At 45.2% G+C, this 22,678-nt stretch overlaps 1 protein-coding gene across 1 annotated transcript in view; it reads right to left on the bottom strand.

Annotated features, from left to right (window-relative positions):
- Dok5 (docking protein 5) overlaps window positions 1-22,678 on the bottom strand; it is a 153,996-nt gene that overhangs the window by 4,624 nt on the left and 126,694 nt on the right. Inside the window, exon 7 of the mRNA XM_028885104.2 lies at window positions 1,626-1,746. Within this exon, the coding sequence (XP_028740937.1) occupies window positions 1,626-1,746 (121 nt within the window). The remainder of the gene's footprint in view (window positions 1-1,625; window positions 1,747-22,678) is intronic.

Here is a 22,678-nt window from a genome sequence, read left to right as displayed (position 1 = left end):
CAGGTGCAGTTATCCACTGAGGCGCCTGGCTGACCTTAGAACTATCTTTGCGGGGTGTAGTTGTGAGCGCTCTGCCAGTGTTCATATTGTGAAATTGTTGCCGTTGTCTACATTGTGAAATCTTGGTATTAATTATTCTGTCTGTTTTATTGCAGGCAGGCTCCTCTGGATAAGCGGGCCAGCAAAATTTAGGTGACTGCTTCCCTTTCACGAATTTCTCCAAGATGGTATACTAGAGGGGCCTTCACATGTTGGTTCTGTATTCTCCTAACCATAGAAGACTGTTCCTACAGGAAAACTAGAAACTGTCGGAAGAGTAGAGAAGATGATGATTTGGGTATACCTTAATGAACATAGCTCAAGTCAAAGCTAATACTTCTCCCACTGAGCCGATAATAAAACGTTATTCCCAGGCATACCAGCAGGTGGCACTCTAGACCGACATTTTGGAAGGTGAGGCCTACTTTTCTCAAACCAGTTAGATAAATTCTTTAGAGGTCTGTATGTTTCTCAGATTGATCCCTAGAGATGCTGGGAAACTCCAGCTTGAACGAACTCCAACAATGTAGGTGATTTGAGCAGAGCCAGCCCTTTCCCTTGTCTGCTCATCCAGGCACTTAAGATCCATTTTTTCAAGATCCATTTTTCCAACATCTCTGCACACGGTCACTGCTAGCAAACACAGCGTGGAGAACACAGAGTCATAAAGACTCAGCGGGGCTGGGGAAGTGCCTCCGTTGGTTGACGGCTTGCCTGGCATGCACAAAGCCCTGGTTTCTATCCCTCTGGCATGATATCACAATCCCAGAAATCAGGATACAGAGCCAAAGGCATCCGAAGTTCATGGTTCTCCGTGGCTACACAATGAGTTTGAAGCTAGCCTGGGCTACATGAGACCCTGTCTCAGGAAGAAAGAAGACTTTCTCACGATTTCTCACATCTCACCTTTCAATAACTGACGGTGGTGCGATGCAAGACACAGAAGACAACAGGATAAAGCCAGTGTGGCATGCGTCTTCTGGTGAGCAGACCTGGACCCTACTTCACAGATTTGTTTCTCAAGAGGAATGAGTAAGATCTAAATGAAGTCTGGCTTCCCTGCCCTCCCCTAGGGTCCTGGAGCAGCGGTCCCTACTAAGAGTGTTCAGAAGCATCTGGGGACATTTCAAGCACTGTAGGCTGGAGGAGGGCCCCACCCATTCCCATTTTAGAATGACTGGAGAAAGTCCTGGAAATTTGCACTGGCAGTTCCCTAGTAATGCTGACCCATTAGTCCTGATCTCAGAGGGCTATTTCTAGAACCTGGACTCTAGCCCTTGGCTAGACTTCGCATGGGTGTCCCTTAAAAAGACAGGTTGCTGAGCTACTTTCTGGGACCCCAAGCCCCAGGACTGCTGCGGCTAGGGGCCCAAGAATACACACTTTGGATAAATTCCAGAGGATGCTGTGAGAGATGGAAACCTTTGACGATCAGGAATCCAGAAAGATGACATATCCAGGACTGGGAGGCCTTGGTGGCGGTCCTCAGCTTGGGGCGTGGCATGGTAGCGTCACCAAGCCCCGCCTCTGAGCTGCCAGGCGTGACTCCCCTCCCCCGCCCACTGCAGGCGATGTGCCCCGCTTACCTTGCAGATGGTACAGCTGCCCGGTGCTGTGCTGCCTCGTAATGTGCTGCCAGTAGGCACTGCGGGGCAAGGGCACCACCGTGTTCAGTGAGGCGGCCCGCTCACTCATCTTCATCTGCAGCTGGGATGGAAGAGGAAAGAGAGGTGAGTCAGCAAGGCAGAGCCTCACGGAGACCCGAGTGAGGGAGAGCGAGACGCATGACAGACAGAGTATCGGAACCATAAAACAGCTGTCCACACACCGAGGATCCCTTCGTGGCGGTGGGCAGGCTCCGGCTCTGCCTGATTAGCAGCTCCATACTTCATCCTGTTGGCAGCGCCAGCTTCTCTTTGGGGGGTCACACTCCCACTCAGTTCAACCCCTCTAATCCTCCACGGGTGACTTTATCACCCATTCTGGGGTTAAATGGGTCACCCATGCCAGGCAGCCAAAGTGGCATCGTCCTCTAGGCTCCTATTAAAATTCACATGGAACAACCAATAGAAGTGTGCTAAGGATTTGTGGCAGTCATTTTGGTTGCTTATCCTCTAGGTGGAGGATAATTCCTGACACATAGTAGGTACACAAGCAATAGTTGCTGAAGGAAGGCACCTTTCGTGGAGGATGGAAGAACAAAGAAAGGTGATGGTGAGCACATGCAGTGAGAGGAGGGTGGCCAAGACAAAGAGTGAGAGCTGGACAAACGTCACTGGGTCCCGGCGGCCAGCCCCAGACTTCCCGACCACCTGAGCCAAGGGCTGCTTCTTCACTCAAGCTGGCTTTAGTGGGACGATCCATTGCCAGTGTCAGAAAACAAAAGCAACCTGTCTGCTTGGCCAGGGCACCTTCACTCAACTGTCCACTGTTCTGGGTACTAAGGGAGCAAAAGACCAACCCAATACACGAGTCCAAGATCTCAAGAGGAGCAGAGACTGCTCTGAATCTGCCACAGCAGGAGCCGGACCACACAGAAAGGAAATCAGACAAAAGCAGCCACGACCACCTGCACAGGAAGAGGTATGTGATGTGAAGCCATCCTCGCACACCATCCCACCTGAGTGCTGATCCCTGGTATCCATGACACAGCTTTCTCATGCCAGAGCCCAAGTGATTATTCTCAAACTTGACACCCTTGGTGTTTGAGCACTGGGTAATCCATCGTAGCTCTTGAAAACCGAGAAATATTCATGAAGACATGGATTTGTGTAGGACAGTTATCAGTGTATGCTTTGTGATCAGCAAAATCTGAAGGTGACTTAAACATCCCTCAGCCAAGGCCTGAGTAGTTGCTCATAGACACAGTAGGATACTTGATAACAGTTCTACCTGAAGACAGAAGAATTAAGTAACAGAAAAGAAAATGGGTGTATATGTTGTGCCGTGGAAAGAAGCACAGCAGACCACTAGGTGTCACATAAAAAGCAGTGGCATTAAGGACCTGCCTTGTAGACCTGTATGAGAATTTGATGAGAGGATACACGCTTACCCTTGCCTAGGAAAAACTAAGTATAGGGAAAGAGGTAGGGATGATAGTGATGGTGATGATGATGGATGGATGATGGTGGTGGCAGTGATGGTGATGGTAATGATGATGGTGGTGGTAATGATTATGATGTTGGTGGTGATGATGATGGTGGTGGTGGTGGTGATGGTAATGATGATGATGGTGATGATGGTGGTGGTGGTGATGATGATGCTGGTGGTGATGATGGTGGTGATGACGCTAACAGTAACAATAATGATGGTGATAAATAATGGTAGTGAAAACTGTGATGATAGTGAGGATGGTAATGATGATAGCAGTAGTCATAATGATGGTGATCATGAAGATGATGGAAGTGATGGTGATGGTGATTATGATGACAATGTCAGTGGTGATGATGGTGATGTTGATCTGCAATTTCTTTTAAAGAAAGGTACTCTCTGTATGTATGCCTTTAGCCTGTTTCAAACATCATGTCTGCACATTTTCTCAATAAAACCAAATAATATTAAGTTTTGCACGCAGCAGACCAAAACTCATTGCAGCTGATAATACCCAACTTGGGAAAAAGATAATAAGCAACCACTCAAAGATAATTTAATTTATATACATTGCTTCACCGTTGCTGGATTGAATTTCTGGTCCTTGTCATAACTGCATAGTTACCAAAATATGTCCCCACATGACATTAGAAATCATAGGATTTCATGGGGCCGTTTTCCTGAAGAATGGACTCTGAGATTGAAAGGTGGGAAGGATGAGCCCTAAGCTTGCAGGAAGCTTCTGTGGCCTTTTTCAACCACAAGAAAAGTTCCCTCAGAAAGAAGAGAAAGAAAAATCAACTGTTGACCAGTGACATTCAACTGCATTTGCATGCTGCATGAGAGATGAAGGAAAAAGATGAATGTGGATGATGCCCTGGTGATTTGATTTTCTTAACATAAGATTATATTTAATACAATAAAGATTTTAATATAAAGGAAACCTTGGGAAGTAGCAGTCATTTCAAATTATTTGCTACATTACTGCAAATACGTTTGGATGGCCCGGCACGATCTGGCGGTATTTTTAGAAAGCTTATTTATTTAGTAACAAGAAGGAAGCGACACTAGTGTCATATTTTGTAGAGGACAGCACAAAGCCTGGCTTCTTATTCCTTCCTTGGCCCTTTGGAAGAATATCCAATCCTATGAAAGGATTGTTTTTTAAAAACTGCCCTTGGAGAAAAATGATAAGGAAAGACTTTCATGTTGGACAAAGTAAAAATGACTGAATGGTCCTCTAAAGGGGAGAAGATTCTGGAAGTCACTTGGAGACCATTTGAGGGGAGAAGGCTCCCTGTTCCTTCATGCTTCTGCTAGTCACTGTAGCTCCCAAAGGCAGAGGTGTCGGTAACCTAGAGGTGTGTATGACTGACAGGAACATCAATTAGTGGCCATAGCGGAGGATTTGCTTTTGGGTGGCTGCAGAGAATTGGAGCCTTCTCCTTTATAAAACACTTTCCATACTTCTGTATCATGTTTTTTACTATCTATCTAATACTTGCACATTAGAAAATAAGAATCACCTCCAGTATTGCAAAACAATGAGAAATAAACAAACAAAACAATGGGAATTCCAGCTAGGACAGGACAATGGCATTCCCGAAAGACTTCCATTCACAAAAGCATGGAAGCATCAGGTTAGAGGAAGGCCACTCAGAAGCACATGCTTATGTATAGACAGAGTCACTCTTACACTGAGGCCCAGCTTGGGCTGTCTACAAAGGCTGGACCAGGTTCACAAGAGGCTACAGAACATGTAGAAAAAAAATTTGCTTAGAAATGCCGGGTCTTGCCGGGCGGTGGTGGCGCACGCCTTTAATCCCAGCACTCGGGAGGCAGAGGCAGGCGGATCTCTGTGAGTTCGAGGCCAGCCTGGGCTACCAAGTGAGTCCCAGGAAAGGCGCAAAGCTACACAGAGAAACCCTGTCTCAAAAAACCAAAAAGAAAAAAAAAAAAAGAAATGCTGGGTCTTAGTTTCTTGTTGCCATGATACAAATTCTCTGACAAACACAGCTTAAGGGAGAAAGCATTGATTTTCACTCATAGTTCAAGGCACACTCCAAGAGTGCAGAGAAGTCAACGCAAGGACTTGAAGTGGCTGGTCACATCAAATCCACTGTGCACTGTGGGCAATCCACAGAGGGATGAGCTGCTGCAGCTTGGCTCACATTCCCCTTTTTATATTCTCCAGAATCTGCCTAGGTAATGGTGTCCCCACAGTGGCCAGGCTTCCCACACCAATATAATAAAGATAACACTCCATAGATATGACCAGAGTCCAATACCCAGTGTCAGGTTGACACTAGCCACCACTGCTGGCATGAGGAGGTCCAGATGAGAAGGACAGCAGAAACGGTATTCCAAAAGGTGGGCACTGGTGGGTGGGTACATGGGAAAGATTGCCTGCATGGGCACATTCCTCTCCAGGGTATTCCTGGTTCCCGTGCTCATGCCCCATCTGCCAAGAACTATTGTCTGAAACAGCCGTCCAAGGCTTTTTCACAGCTGACTTCCCTTCTTTGGAGAAAAGTCCTGTGCAACGCTTCCCAGCCTCAACACTATAATGGACCTTTCCCCAACTTGTGAAGTGCACCTGAGCTCTGTGGGGAGGGAGACAAGGTATGAAAGGGAACAAGAGTCCACAGGAACCTTGCACTCCTGCCCCATCTCTCCTAGCACACACTTCCTGCTGTCTGCATGAGACAGCGGCCACAAGGAAGCAGCAAGCCTTCCGTCCAACTCTGGTGTCACCTCAGAAAATACATCATGAAGCACCCAAGTTGGAAGGACTCTCAAATTAACCTGCCAAGGAAGCGAGTGTCTCCAAGCAAGCAGAGTGGCTTCTTGGAGGTGGCGTTCTCATCTTGCTTACACTCTCGTCTGTCTCATGCCTCGCCACGGCCTACCCTTCAGTCCAGCCGCTCCCAACCATGACGAATACCATCGCTTGTGCTCCCAAGCCTCTCCACTTCTCAGCTCCCTGATGTTCAGATGCCCTCCTGGAATCTGCTCAGAGGTGACAGCTCTCCTCTTCCCTCTTCAGGCTTAGGCCATTCTACCTCACCTCACAGTGCTGTTCTCCTCCTGATCATCATTTCATCATTTTGCTAGCACCCCTCATTTGGTCCACTGCCTAATGCAGACCACAAATTCCTGGAAAATGGGAAGTATAGCTCCAATCTTAAGGTCTGTAGCACCCAGCTGGGGCCTTCAGGGGCTAATTAAATGTGTGACAGATGAAAGAATAAATGGATGTGCAAATGGATGAAACACGTAGCAAGGAAGACTTTTCAAAACTGAATTCCAATCATCCTGGCAAGTGAGAAGGTACTGTTCCTGAACGCTGGATTCATGAGGCATCATGGGGTTCAGGTTAAATGAAAAGGGCTATCACTGGCTGGTGTGGGGACGCCACACTAATGCTCTATTTGGTTTATTTCACCATTCAGGCAAGGCGCTATGTGTGTGTGCACAACCATTCAGGACAGGCTGGTGGAAGGTGACTTAAGCTCTGCACATTTATTCAACAGTGTTAGCTCAAGATCCCATCAGCGAGGGAAGATAAAGTTTCATAAAGTCAAGCATGGGCCAACCTTGTACCTCCATGCCCCAGCTTCCCTTTATGCCATAGGAAAGCATGCAGGGCTCTTTCTAACCCAACTTAAGAGAGTCCTGGTGCTGTGTAGTGTCATGAAATACTCAAGGCAACCAACTGACCTGTACACTCCATGGGACTTTGACTGTACTAAAAGCACCAAGCTGCCAGGAAGAATTCTTTGTTCTCCCAAGTCTCTTGGCCCAGGGTTGTAAAGGGTAGTCAATAAATCATAAACAAATTAACAAAAATATCAGTAGAGGCTGGAGAGGTGGCTCAGTGGTTAAGAGCACTGGCTGCTCTTGTAGAGGACCTAGGTTCAATTCCCGGCACAGACAGGCCAGCTCACAACTACCTGTAATGCCAGTTCCAGGGGATATGGTGCCCTCTTCTGGCCTCCATGGGCACTGCAAGCACATGTTGAGCAAACAAACAGGCAGGCAAAATACCCATACACATAAAATGGAATAAAAACCTTAAAAAAAAGTCAGACTGTCATTAAAAATGAAAACAGATCTGATACATATGATCACATGTGTGAACTCAAAATAATTGCACTTGACGAAAGAAGTCATTACAAATAACATCATATTCCTGTACTTCCGTTTATATGAAATTCTCATGAGAGGTGAGTCCTTTGGGAAAGTAGATGTGGCTGATGTGTAAAGGAGACAGGGTTTCCTCAGGAGATAGTGAAAATGTTCTGGAATTAATTACAGTCTTACAGTTCTGAATATAAAGTCATGAACTACATAGCTTTAAGGGCTGCGTGCCTATGCTATGTATATGGAGATGATAAAGCATGTTCCTGTCTCAAAGAAGCTGCCGCCAAAGTTACAAAATTAGTTAGCTGTACCTATGATACAAGTTGCTAAAAAAGTGTGAGACTATGGGTTAGTACTTAGCATCCAGGCAAGTGGTATCAAAGAAAGTAAGCCTAGACACATTCCAACCATTTGACATCATGACATGACCTTCTCATCTGAAAAGTTCAGACTTGAGAATAGCACACTCGAGTTACCCCATCCAAACAAACAAACAAACAAAAAACCTGCAGAAATACAATCTCATAAAGTTTTATGGATGGTTACTGTATGCAACCCATACGCTCCGGGTTAGATGCACTTTCTCTTGGAGACCTGAGTGGTCATTGGTCAAGACATGAGAGGATAGTGGTAATGCCTTAGCAAATCCATTAAGAATCCTCCCAATGCTTGCAGTCAGGGAGGGGCTGCTGTGGATATCACTCTATATAAATAAAACACTCATGGCCAATGACCAGGCAGGAAGTATAGGCGGGACAAAGAGAGAGCAGAATTGGGGAAACAGGAAGAAGGAGGAGAGACACTGCAGCCACCGCCAGGAGAAGCAGCATGTAAAGACACCGGTAAGCCACCAGCCACGTGGCAAGGTATGGATTTATAAAAATGGGTTAATTTAAGATAAAAGAGCAGTTAGCAAGAAGCCTGCCACGGCCATACAGTTTATAAGTAATATAAGTGTCTGAGTGATTATTTTATACGTGGATTGTGGGACTGCGGGGCTTGCTGGAACCTGGAGAGAAGCCCTCCAGCAACAAGGGGCTGTCTGCCAAGGCCCCTCTTCTACTAAGAAAATCCTGTCAGCCTTTTGGGAGAGAAAAATGTTCTAATGATCATGCTATTTGGCACCCACATGACCAGGGAGGTATCAACAGCTGACCCCCCCCCCAACCTACTAACCGCTTTGGACTCTGGATTCTTCCTTCAGTCTTACTGACAGAACTTGATCCCTGTGCCTTTTGTGAATCTGAGCCCAGAAGTAAACAGCGGCAGGGGCCTTAGCTGTGATCCTGCCCCATACTGCCCTGCTCCCGAATCCATTTACTTCTTCAGTAGAGCTGTGTTTTGAGTTCTGTGGAGGAGCATGGCCAGATGAAATTCTTGCCTGCCGCAGTCGGTCTTGGGAAACACAGGTCATGTTGTAACCTATGTCCAGACCTACTCAGATGTAAACGTGTGTTACTACCTCAGTGAATCCTTCTCACTCAAAGTCCTGAAATCATCCTTATACTAACTGGCATGCCCTGGCTTTGGCCAGAAGTAACTCAAGGAGGATTCTGGCAATGACCAATGCATGTGCAAACAACATTAATATTATCTTTGTCCATCCATTCAACCTAGTCCTAAAGGGGTGGCCCCTGGATGATGTTTGACAGTAGGATTCAAAAGAGTCAGGAGCCATAACTGTACCTGTGCATATTTTCCAACTAAGAAGCCCCCAAAGTTTATGCAATGCTTTTTCTTCTTTTTTTCTTTCTTTTACTCTCTCGTTCTTCCTTCCCTTTATCCCTACTTTCTTTTTTTGAGACAGGGTCTCATGTAGCTGATGCTAGCCTCAAACTCACTATGTATTCAAGGATGACCTTACATTCCTGATCCTTCATACCTCTGCCTTCTAAGTGCTGAGCTTACAGGCCTGTGCCATCACACCTGGTATATATATATATAGTGCTGGAGATCAAGTCCAAGGCTTCCTTCATTCTCAATGGCTGCTCTTCCAACTGAGCTACATTCTCAGCCAAGCCTCCACAATTCTGATTACATTCTCAATTGTGTGTATGTGTGTTCGTGTGTGTACATGCAAGCATGTGTGTACATGTGTGTATGTGTGTATGTGTGTGTGCATGCATGTGTATGTGCGTGACTATATACATGCATGTGTGTATGCTTATAACAAATTTTCAGGATGTTTTAAACACAAACTATGGCAAAGTTGAATCAGATGAGACAACAGTCAGAGAGACAGAGACAGAGAGACAGACAGACAGAGAGAAAAAGGAAGAGAGAGAGGAGGGAAAAGGGGGAGAGTGAGGAGGAGGAAAGAAGAGAAGAACAACTCTCAATTATCCCCTTTTCTTCTTCTATCCATACTTGGCTGTCCTTTGGCACCCCCTGTCCTGGCCATTGGCATCTCATTTCCATCCACTTTCCTATCCAGGACACAATGAAATTCTTTCCCATTTCTCCTCTGACTCCATCCTCCATGCCCTGGTTAGATCTGTTGTCAAAATGACACTCCCAGGGAGGGGGAACTCAGTTGAGAAATTGCCTCCAACAAATTCGCCTGTAGTGCATTTTTGGATTGCTGATTGACACAGAAGAGCCCAGCCTACTGTGGGTGTTGCAATCCCTAGGCAGGTTGCCTGAGCTGTATAAGAAAGGTACCTGATTATGAGCCAGAGACAAACTCGTAAACCATGTTCCTTCGTGGCCGCTCCTTCAATCTCTGCCTCCAGGTTCCTGTCCCGAGTTTCCCTCAATAGTGGATTATAACTTATAAGTCAAATAAATCCCTTCTTCCCCTAAGTTACTTTTGGTCAGTGTTCGATCACAGCAATGGACAACTACATGCTACATAAATAGAATGGAGTAGATAGGATAAAGCATTTCTGAAGCTCTTGGTGTACCTACAGAACGGTTACAGAACCGGAAGTGAGTGAAAGACATTGCAGCATGTTCAGATTCCACTCCTGCCCCAAGAGGTCTTTATACACTCAAAGACAACTCAATCTTTGGATCTGAAAATATTTTTCCTGGCAGCAAGAAGGGGAAAGTATCCCAATATTTGTGATATTTATGGCCCGTTCCTAAGACTTGTAATATATTGTGCTTTCTCACACAATTGATATATTTCTGTCATGTTTAGGAAGTACAGGAATATATCTAAGATTTTAAATCAGTTTCAAGCAAACAACAATAAGAGACAAATAAAGCCTTGTGAACATACTGGTTTATTATTGTCTATCTTTTTTTAAAAGGCGTATATATAGGAGCTAAAGAGATGGCTCAATAGTTAAGAGTACTGGCTGCTCTTTCAGAGGATCTGCATTCAATTCCCAGCATGCCTGTGGCAATTCACAACTGTCTGACTCTAGTCCCAAGGGCTGTGATGCCCTCTTCTGGCGTCCTGCAGTACTGCACACACATGGTGCACAGACATAATTCAGGCAAACACACACATACAAAGTTCATTTCTGGCACCCACAGTTGAGCAGCCAACAACTGCCTAATTCCAGCTCCAGCAGATCCAACACCTTCTTCTGGCCTCCCCTGTCATCTGCAAGTACCGGTGCATACCCACACACAGACACACATGCATACATATGGTTAAAAATAAAACAAAATGTGCATGCATAGTGAACATGGGATACTAACTAGATGATAAATAGGTGCAATTACGACACCCTCCCTTCCCATATCATTCAGCTTAGGCTTGTCCTGACATTTTGAACACTGCTGCATTCCAGGCTCACACCACAGCCCACACCTTGCACGGAACTGCTATTTTCTAACCATTTTTATTCAGCAGATGAGACACTGGATTTTCAGGTGACTTACTCTCCTCTCTAACACCCCTTTTCTTGCTGAAAATTTCTCCCAACTTTCATTTGGAGAGCTGATATAGAGATGGCTATTCCAATGACCAACTTTCAAATGGGTTTTAAACTTGAATTTTAATCTGCACATTAAAATGGTTTTCGAGTGACTCAAAAATTACTTTTAAATGTTGCTGCTATTTCACAAAAGCAGTGAGTTGGTGATTTCATTTTTGTTCTTAAAGAACTCACCTCCAGGTTATTGTATAACAGACTAATCTGTAATCACCAACAAGAACAGGGGTGAGTCTTAGGGAAATTATAGGAAATGAATTTAAAAGCAAGGAGTAGCAATTTTCTACCTATAATGCAAGTGACAGTTTGTCACTGGGATGAATTTAAATACCATATAGCCACATTCTGTGCTTCCTAAATATGTGTTCATAACTACAATCTTTCCTTAAAAGAAAAATAATATATATATATAATATAAGAAAAAAATATATATATATATAGTTAGTCCCTGGCAATGGCATCAGACATCTCTTTCAGGGGTCTTAGAATATTGGAATGTAACCCCTGCAGGTACATGGACATTCTCATATTTGAGGGATGAATTAATTTATTAAGAAACATAAGGCCACTGGGCAGTGGTGGCACACACCTTTAATCCCAGCACTCGGGAGGCAGAGCCACGAAGGAGGATCTCTGTGAGTTCAAGGCCAGCCTGGGCTACAGAGTGAGTTCCAGAAAAAGCACAAAGCTACACAGAGAAACCCTGTCTCAAAAAAAAAAAAAAAAAAAAGAAAGAAAGAAAGAAAAAAGAAAGAAAGAAAGAAAGAAAGAAAGAAAGAAAGAAAGAAAGAAAGAAGAAAAAGAAACATAAGGTCAGTGGGTATGTGAGATAACAAAGCATGGGAGAATGGGAGAGACACAAGGAAACTGGAGGGGAGCATTCTTTGGCACTATTCATATTTTACACCATGTTCAAACTGAGATGAATGTATCTTGGAATAAATTCCACCCCTACTCACATGTACACCATCCAGTTCACTGGCTGAAAGGACTTGGTAACAATGAATAACACACTGAGGGATGGGTGAGTCTGTCTCCCTCCCAGCAACAAGAAGGTGAGGTGGGTAGTCATGCTCCCAGGAAAAGACTTAAAAGGATAAAACGCCTTTGTATTCCACATAGTGTGGTGGTGTGACAACTTCGCACCCATCCCATCTCCAGTCCCAGCCCACCACTCTCCTCTAAAGGACATTAGCATAAAACCAGAAGTTAAAAAGCTGCTAGAAAGGGCTCTCAGGGAATGCAAACATACTCTCAAGTCTAACCTGGAAGCAGAGCATCACGTATCTCACGAACAGAGAGTGGGTTTTGAATCGGATCTTAAATATCAGGTTTATGTCTACAGAATCAAGACCAAATAAATGGTCAACCCTAAATAAGACCAAGAGCCTTACACAAGGGGTTTTCTTTAAACGGCATTGAAAACCAGGTGTCTGTCCTTGTAGCATGCCGACAAATCTGCATTTCCGATGTTTGTCAAATACTCCAGCAGATTCTCACTAATGCATGTCATAGGCTTTCACTAATACATCTCATAGAGTTTGGTCTGGCATTATGGATTGAGATAAATATGCCTGCTGCTTTCTTCCAGGCTCTTTTCTCTCCAAGAGTCAGGTTCATTCAATCAATACAAACTATTTAAAATGCTAATCACTGGCCTAAGTGACAACAGCCAATTCTCTGGAACCCAGCAGACACAGATAATGCTAAACAATTTTCCTGTGATCTTTGTGTGGCAACCACATGATGGTTGAGATGGGGGTGGGGGTGGTGGGGGTGGGGGTGGTGTGTGCCCGCGTGGGTGTCAGAGACCAGCCTTGGCAGCTCTCAGGTGCTCTCTCTTCCCTCAGCTGGCCTAAGGCATTAGCAGAATCCTAGTGCTTTCCAATGAGAAAACTCACAACCCGCTCTTGATTCCCTAAACACAAAACATCATAAACATCCACGGTCAGTAGGCTGGTGAAGGCTGGCTTGCATCATTATATTTAGCCAAGTAGGAAACTGTACCCAAGTTGACACTCTGCTCCCTGCTCAATGATGTGTGCACAGAAGGAATCCTGTGCCTTACTGTGGGATTTTATCTCTGTAAATTGTATTAAAGCATGAAGCCCAGGCTCTCAATAGCTCTCATTTGTCTCTTATTATTTGACACAATCACTGTTCTTGAGAGCACACTTCATGTTCTTCTCATTCTGGACCAAGAAGCCAGGTCTTCGGACTCACCACTCACTGTGGAGTCCAGTTCTCAACGTGTGCCTCCTGAACTGGGGACCTCTAGAAATGGAGATTCCAAGGCTACCATGAATACACCTGCTAGGAGACAGGAAGTTGTGCACAGCAATTGCCTCCCCACATCTGCTAAGTCACAGTGAGCAGGACACAGCAACTTCCTGCTGACCAACCCTGGTGCTGACCTCTGACAAACACCCATAGCTGAGACCCACAGCACCTTCCTGTTCCTCGGCCTCGTGAGCGCTAACAGTTTCCCACACCACAGTGTATGGACATTCATGCTCCTTCTCTGCTGAACTTGGAGAAGTCTCCCCAAAAGCGCCCTGCATCTCAGGTGACAGTGACTGCAAATCCAAAGCTCTGTGTCTCTTTCCTCACTCTCTACTTAGGAATCATGAGCCATTGTGCCTCAGCTGCCTCCCCTAGGAAATGGAACTCATCACCAAGCAGATGCAAAGTGCCACTTGTGATAGGCACACACCTTTAAGAGCTGCCCTCAGGAAGCCGAGGCAGGATTTCAGGTTTGAAGCCATCCTGAGCTTCCTAGCAAAAGCCCATCTTAAACACCAAGCAAAACTTCTACTTCATTAGATAGATATATTGCCAGACTGCCTTCTAAATACTTATACTTCTATCCATAGACTGGATCTATTCCCAATGTTGGTCACAGGTGCTTCTTTTTGCAGTGGGCAGCCGTCAGTGAAGAGATTCATAACTAGTCAAAGTGCTGAGAATAAGTAATTGGTGAGTGTTCAGCTCCAAATGGGACAGCTGTATCAACCTCCCTAAGGTCCAAAAGAGCACTGTGGAAGAGGGAGTGGAAAGAATGTAAGAGCTGGGTACCCCAGCTCAGAAAGTACCATGGAATGCTGTCTTCTGGGCATGGTATGGCCATCGAACTCAAGAAGTCACAGCAGCTGTGGTTTCCTGCACAAGATTAAGCCAGTCAGTATGCCAGCATGGATGTGACTTGTGCTCGTGTGGTTCCATCCCTAGCTGAGGAATTGTTGGCAGCTGATGGTTACAGGGAAGGGAAAGCAGTTTCTTTAAGGCCACTGGTAAGGTAGCTGGCCCCACACCCATAAGCATAAGAGTAGCTTTATATGCAGAGATATGTTGAAGGCATTAATTAATGCAAAAACTACTCCATCGGAATGATGGATAATTTTGTTATCATCTAGACCTGGAATATCACTTAGACACTAAGGCTGACAAATGGGCCAGACAGTAAGTGGATTTTTGGACAATACAGTCCTGAGTCACAGCTACACAACTACTGTTTCTGTGTGAAACAGCTGCAATGGGATATAAATGAATGGGGGCAGAGCCGTGCTGCAATAAAACTTTATTTATAAATATTCTCACAGTCCATACTTTCACCCTGAGCCACAGGAGGTCACCTGAATTTGAACTCTACTATGTGATTTCTAACTATTTCCACTGGCTACTCCTTGTTAAGTGAGAAAATCTGCAGCCAACTTCCAAACATGTCACACGATGGTGACTTCATGAAGCTGACAGTGACCCCTGAGAACCCATCCCTGTGTGTGTCTATGGGCATGGAGATAGAGATTTCCGTATAACGTGGGACTGAGTGGCTGCACATGAAAACGGTACACGTGGGTTCTTCCTTTCTTCCATTCTTTCATGTGGGACTGTGGTTGACCTAGGGTCCCACGCATTCTATGCACCTGCTCTACCCCAGCTCCTTTGACCTTTGGTCTTTAATTTTGTGCCAGGTTCTTACCATATCACCTTAGTTGGATTTGAACTCACTCTGTAACCCATCCAGTCCTTGAAGACTCGTTTTGCCCTAGTTTTCCAAGAAGCTGGGACTACAATTCTGTGCCAAAAAGCCTAGCTACATGTGCGTTCCTTAACAAGCTTTAGGAGTTTCTAATCAAGAATGAGTGTGGAAAATGAGGTCCATACAAATAATGGGAAGAAAGAAATGCAGAACTGAGCATGTATACAATCATAATTTTGCAGTTAGCTAAATTTTACATGCATGTGTTTATGTAAAATAAGCTAAATGGGATGTTAAAGCCAATTCCTAGCTCCAAGGATAGTTGTGAAAACGGAGAGAAAACATGTGCAGAGTCACAGCAAAGAACCAGCTGGAACTGCTTGCTCCGGCTCTAATTACCACTCTGTCCAATTCAGCTGTCCAGCTCAGTGTTCTGTTCATAGCTCCCTCCCGCCAGCCCTGTCTCTATGCATGGAGTCTGCACTCAGATCTACAGTCCATCTACCCATTCATTGCATGGATTTCTATACTCCAAGCAGGTACTGCACTAGGGCTGGAAGCTGGACTTTCAATAAAAGACCATTTCTCTGCTCCTCTGTGTTTAAGAGGTAGTTGCAAGCCCAGCTTTGGCCAGTGCCACAATCTATTTCCACAATGGCACTGCTTTCTCTACAAAGGAGAGCATGTTCTCTTCTGAGCACCACTCTCCTTCCTGAGAGCAAAGGTCTCTTGAGCATGCTTTTAAACCTAGTGCCTTTGGGATTCCAGGCACATAGTAGGCACTTAATACAAAGGGGGTGGATGCTGAGTGCTTGATGAATGAACTGACCAAATGTGAATAACCTGAAGAGAAGTACTCTATCACTGCTTTCCTACCACATCCAGTCTTAGGTGGTACTGGGGATTGAGTCCAGGGCTTTCTATACATACGCTGGGCAAGCGTTCTAGCCACTGAACTATATTCCCAGCCCCCCATACCCTACCATCTACCCCCTCATCTGATATTCAATATGAACAGCTTAAGGTGCTTTTTGATTTAATAGAATTTGGATAGCACTACTCTGTAGTGATATTGTGTTCCCCAATACATTGTGCACCCTAATAAACTAATCTGGGGTCAGAGAACAGAAGAGCCGCTAGATAGACACAGAGGCCAGAAAATGGTGGCACACACACCTTTAATCCTAGCATTCTGGAGGCAGAGATCCATCTGGATCTCTGTGAGTTCAAAGCCACACTGAAAACAGCCAGGCATGGTGACTCACACCTTTAATCCCAGGAAGTGATGGCAGAAAGCAGAAAGGTATATAAGGCATGAGGAACAGGATCTAGAGTCTGTTAAGCTGTTAGGTTTTTGAGCAGCAGTTCAGCTGAGATTCATTCGGATGAGGACACAGAGGCTTCTAGTTTGAGGAAACAAGATCAGCTGAGGAATTGGCAAGGTGAAGTTAGCTGTGACTGGTTCTGTCTCTCTGATCTTTCAGCATTCACCCCAATACCTGGCTCCAAGTTTGTTTTTATTAATAAGAACTTTTAAGATTTATCTACACTACTCTGAGAATCATCGCACTCAGCCAGGTACATCCTGATATCGCACTGGACCTGTCATGTTTTTCATCATTGTGACAATCTCAGTGGGTCTGTCTATCATGGCAGGGAGGCATGGTGGCAGAAGTGGCTGATCCATGGCAGGAAAACCATATGGTAGACCACCTCGCTTGGTGGGTGGACCAGAGAGCAGAGAGTAAGACTGGAAACAAGACCAAGCTATTACCCTCAAAGGCTCCAGGCCCAGTGAGATCACCTTCACTATGCAGGCTCCATCCCCTAAGGGTTTCACAACCTCCCAAACAGGGCCTTCAGCTGGGACCAAATGATCAAATATGTGAGCCTTTGGGGGGAACATTTCACATCAAAGCACAACACCTATTTTATAGAGGGGGAGGCAAATATAAGGGAATAACTTATTTAAAGATATCACAATGGGTAGATGAAGGTACAGTCAGGATTGAAGGCCTGGTCCCTGACTCCAGAGTTACAATTCATGACAATGTCTTGTCCATCCTTTGTTATTAGATCCTGATAATAGACTGGGGAGATGCCTCAGTCAGTCAAGTACATGCCTCAAGTACATGGTGACCAGAGTTTAGTCCATAGAACCTGTGCAAACTGTGGGGTGGGGTGGCTCCTGGTGCTGGAGAGATGAGGACAGGAGGATCACCAACCAGCTGGTCTCACCTAATGAGCTCCAGGCTAATGAGAGACCCTGTCCCAAAGGAGGTGGATGGCATTCCTGGGGATGTCAGCTGATGTTGTCCTGCAATGTGTACACACACACCACACACACACACTGCACACACTGCACACACACATACACACACACACACACACACACACACTGACACACACACACTGGACACACACACACACACACACACTGGACACACACACACACTGGACACACACACACACTGCACACACACACTGTACACACACTACACATTGTACACACTGCACACAAACTACACACACACTGCACACACATACTATACACACACACTACACATTGCACACACACTGCACACACATACTGTACACACACACTACACATTGCACACACACTGCGCACACACACTGTACACACACACACATACTACACACCACACACACACACACTGTACACACACTCTCTCCTGAGGATATCATGAAGACCTTAAAAGATAATTGCCCAGCAGGAATCTGAATTTCATTTTCAAAGCTTAGAGGAATGGCAACTGGCCCACAGTGTCAGCTGCTGAGCGATGGGAATATTCCTGCTGTCTTAGAATAACATGAGGACTCTGACCAGACTCATGAGCCTCACTGCCTAGGGAATTTCTTCCAGCCTGAAATGTTCTATCAGCAAGCACAGACTCTCTACTGACTCCTAATGGAATCATGCTCACCTCAAAGAGTACTAAGTCCTGGTTACACATCTGACCATGCTTAGTAGATGCCACCAGAGGAGAATGCCTTCACTCTTCCTCCTGTGACATTTGGAGCAAAAGCAATGGATGTTCTTATCATCAAGAGGATTCAAAGATGTCGAAAGATCTTATTGAACTGTCAAGAAAATACAGCAGGTATGCCCTTGTTCGATGTTTGGAAGGAGGGAAGTGAAGGAGGGAAAGGGAGAGAGGGGAGGGAGGGGAAGGAAGAGAAAATGGAGAGGGCTGGAGAGACCTCAGCCCATAAAGCATGGACATACATGCATGTGGATGAGCTTGATCCCCAGAACGTAACTGAAAAAAAAAAAAAAAAGCCATGAAAAAAAGGCATGATGGTGCATGCCCTTAATCTCAGTGCTGCAAAGGGAGGAACAGGTAGAACCCAGGCTGGGCAACCCAGCCTGCATGAGGAGCTCCAGGCCAGTGAAGAGACCTCACCTGAACAGAACAAGAAAAATAACCAAGGTAGACAGTGCCTGAGGAATGATATTTAAGTCTGACATCTGGCCTCCACACATATGCTCAAACACATGCCACCCAGGCCCGTGATACATATGGCTATGAAGGCAACCATATATGCACAAAATAAGACAGAAGGAAAGGGAGAAATAAAAAAGAAAGGAGGAAAGGGAAGAGAGAAAAGAAGGATGGAAGAAAGGAAGCAAGGAAGACAGGAAGGAGGGAGGGAGAGGAAGGGGAAGGGCGGAAGGAAGGAAGGAAGGAAGGAAGGAAGGAAGGAGGGAGGGAGGGAGGGAGGGAGGGAGGGAGGGAGGGAGGGAGGAAGGCTGCTTTCTTTCCTGCTTTAAAAAAAAGAGAAGAAGAAAAACCTTGCAAAGGACACATGACCCAGTGAGCAGGAAGCTGACTGAGACAAAGCCTCCATTGTGGCTTACGGCTTTGACAAGCAGACGGCTTGTGAAATCAACCATTTGGGGCCAAATTGCCAAGTGGAGCTCTCTGCCATGCACCAGATGCACTCCAATGGTTATTTTCATGGGAAATGAAAGTGATTCACATCAATTTATTCAGAGCCATATGAGTCCTCAACTACACGCACAAAACAAAGCCATTGCTCCCTTCGTTTCGGGTAACTGCCTGTCTCCTTACTGAAGAAACCCTCCCCACCTGCACTTTGGAGGAGGCATCGTTAGGGATGGGGCATCCCATGCCTCTTAAAGCAGACCTGCTTCGAGCCAGAACCTTTCATGGGCATTGAGAGGAAGTGAAATTTGTATTTGGCTTTATTTAGGGGGTTGTCCTCCTCCTCCTCCTCCTCCTCCTCCTCCTCCTCCTCCTCCTCCTCCCCCCCTCCTCCTCCTCCCCCCTCCCCCTCCCCCTCCTCTTCCTTTCCTGTTTCTAACACAATGTTTTGCCCATCTAACAAAACTTTGAGTCTTGTAGCATACACAGAGTTCCCTGGCCATCAGAAGTTTGTGGATTTGTGCATCAGCCATTTTTTCAACAGTTGGCTTCTAAAGACAATGCATCTATGAGGGCTGGAAGGGTTGCACAGTGGTTAAAAGCAGGCACACCTTTGGAGAGTACCCAAGTCTCAGCGCCTGTAGCTCACAGCCGCCTAGAACTCCATCTTAAGGGGATACAATCTTGGGCACTTGGGGCCAGGTTCTTCTCTCTCCTGTGCATTGCAGGATGCCAACAAAGCCCCAGGCCCTCTCTCCACTGGCTATGCTTTGTTTGGAGCACAAGAGTTGACAATCAACACTGAACTCCAGTTATTGTGAATTGTCCCCTAGTAAATAAAACAGGCACTCAGAGAGAACCCATAGTTTAGAGTAACTGCACATTCCAGCTTGTCTAGCCTGTTTATATATATATTTTATTGTATAGGCAGCATTCTGACTGGGGTTGTCTTTGTATGCACACAAAGCATAGGGCCTCAGGCTCAAATGCCGCCATCATGAAAATCTTCAGAGCTTATTCACAAGGACCTTCATTTTCATTTTGAGCCTATTCACTACTTGGCCAAATTTATTGTTCTCTTTTGCATGTGCATGCATGTCCCCATGTGTGTGGACACATGTATATGTATGTGTACTTGCATGTGGAAGTACATGTTGACACAGAATGGCTTCCTTAACTACCTTCTATATTGAGGCAGAGTCCTCCAGAGAACTTAGAACTTGACAATTCTGGCTCGTCTAGCTAGCCAGCATGTTCCAAGTTTCCTCTACCTCCTGTGTCATGGGATCACAGGCAGGCTGCTATGCGCATCTGGCTTTTCCATGGGTTCTGGCCATCTCTAGTGTAGTCCTCATGCTTATGTGGTAAGAGTATCACCTGCTGAGCCACCTCCTCAGCCTAGTCCTGTTATTTCATTTACATGTGTGAATGTTCTGCCTGCATGGATTTCTGTGCACTATGTGTATTCCTGACGCCTGTGTAGGTCAGAAGAGAACATCAGACCCTTTGGAACTAGAGTACAGATGGCTATGAAACACTGTGTGGGCGCTAGGAATTGAACTCAAGTCCTCTGGAAGAAAAAGTGCTCTTCATCGCTGAACCACCTCTCCAACCCCAATCCTTTTCTTCATGGAGTCAACTCTCAAAAATATTTCCATTCAGAAATCAATGTCTGCTGTCATCAATTTGATCAGACCTGACAGGGGCTTTGGAAGCTTATCATAGGGTTTCATATTGTGGGTTGAAAACTACAAAAGCCCTGTTTTCTCTCCCAAAGAAGAACGTCCAGCTGACTGCAGCAAGTGCTCAAACTACTGTGTTCTCTCTCTCTCTCTCTCTCTCTCTCTCTCTCTCTCTCTCTCTCTCTCTCTCTCTCTCTCTCTCTCACACACACACACACACACACACACACACACTTCTTGTTTTCTGATATAAACTCTTGATACATTCTGACACTCCCCAGAAAGAACAAGCCTGTGCTAGTAAATTAATAGTCACAATATTTAATTCAAAAATATATTAAGAAAAACATGCTGCAAAAAACTCACAAAGAACAAAAATATATGAATCGTTCCCCCTAAGCAAGGGTGGTAAATTTGAATGAGGAGTCATGCATGTTGCTTATGTAAGCAGAAGATCCTAGTTATTGAAGCAACAATAAATAATAAGAATGGTGAAAAGCTGAAGATCATTCACCATTTCAATGGCATTTGAAGATACTATTAAGTCTTAGCTCTGACAGGTCCAGTGTTCATCAGATGTTCTTACATTGTAAAATGCAGTAATCTCTGCTTCTTGTGGATTTCTCCAGTCTAAACGCCAGGGAGAATTCTAATAAAAAACCAGCATTATCTGAGCCAATACTTGGCAAATAAAACAAAAATCGGCCTGTATATGCCAGCTCACAAAACCTCTGCATGATCTTTAGCAATCTGGCCTGCCACTTGAGACATCAATCAATGTTTCCTTGCTGCCTGTACTGGAGCCAGAAGATAACATTTCACCTTCCAGGAAGGCTACATAGTGGAGCAGAACTTGTATTTCATGCTTGGGCAGATTGGTAAATACTTGGCTAGAAACCCATTAAGTGGCCAATTTCCAGTTCTGCAGATGCCCTGAAATGGATCACCCTAGAATGTTGAAACCTTAATATCTGGTGACAACCATCTGAGTTCTAACTCCAAAGGCCCCATCCATGGTATTCTGGCAATCAGTCATGGCTCAAAGCTATGCAAGACAAAGCCTTTTCCCATTGGGGCATCCATAAGCTAGGACCTCTTCTGAATGGTATGTTTAAAATGATGCCTTTGGTATCTCTAACATGATGGATTCTTGTGGGAAGCCCGTTTTCGGGTTCCTCGTGACTTTACCCAGCAGGTCCGCATAGAGGATGATTAGGACCATGGGCTTGAGTGCAGGTGTCTGAGATGGTCTGCACTTGGTTGTGCTGAGGGGGAGGTCTTTTGCTCCTCCCCTTGGCGTCTCTATAAATACCCTGAGGCAGAGACAGTCAGGGCCCATTGGAAAAGGATTCAGGCCCTCTTGAGGCTATCCTTTATTTTCTATCTGTTTATCTCTGCAATATTCTCTGAAATATAAATCCTTCTATCTAATATTTCCTGCTGCTCACACTCAAGAAAACTCTGGGAAGCTGTGGGGTTGGTGGGTAAACATCCCACAGATTCTGATTAAGTCCTTCGGGGCCCCAGAAGTAACTATTAGGTACTTGAGATATTTGCTTTTACCTTCAGTAAACTCTTAGCAGAGGAAACATGGGTTGGAGAGGAAGGATTTATTAAGTAAGTACATTTGTATTTAATGTCCAATAACTAAGGTTCAGAGCAGGGGTCAGGTCAGGGATCTATAGCCTGCAAGTGAAATCTCAATATCCTAAGAATGCATTTTTTTGTGTTTAAAGTTAAAAGGGGAGCAGGTAGATGGCTCAATGGGTAAATGTGTTTTCCATCTGTCTTAGTCAGGGTTTCTGTTGCTGTGAGGAGACACTATGACCATGGCAACTCTTATAAAGGAAACACTTAATTGAGGGTGGCTCACTTACAGTTTCAGAAGTTCAGCCCATTATCATCATGAAGGGGAGCATAGCAGCGTGGCAGGCAGACATGGTGCTGGAG

The sequence above is a fragment of the Peromyscus leucopus genome, chromosome 1, assembly GCF_004664715.2.
Source record: "Peromyscus leucopus breed LL Stock chromosome 1, UCI_PerLeu_2.1, whole genome shotgun sequence".
Classification (NCBI taxonomy): domain Eukaryota; kingdom Metazoa; phylum Chordata; class Mammalia; order Rodentia; family Cricetidae; genus Peromyscus; species Peromyscus leucopus.
Note: the sequence above shows the minus strand (reverse complement) of the source record. Positions and strands in the feature narration are given on the sequence as shown.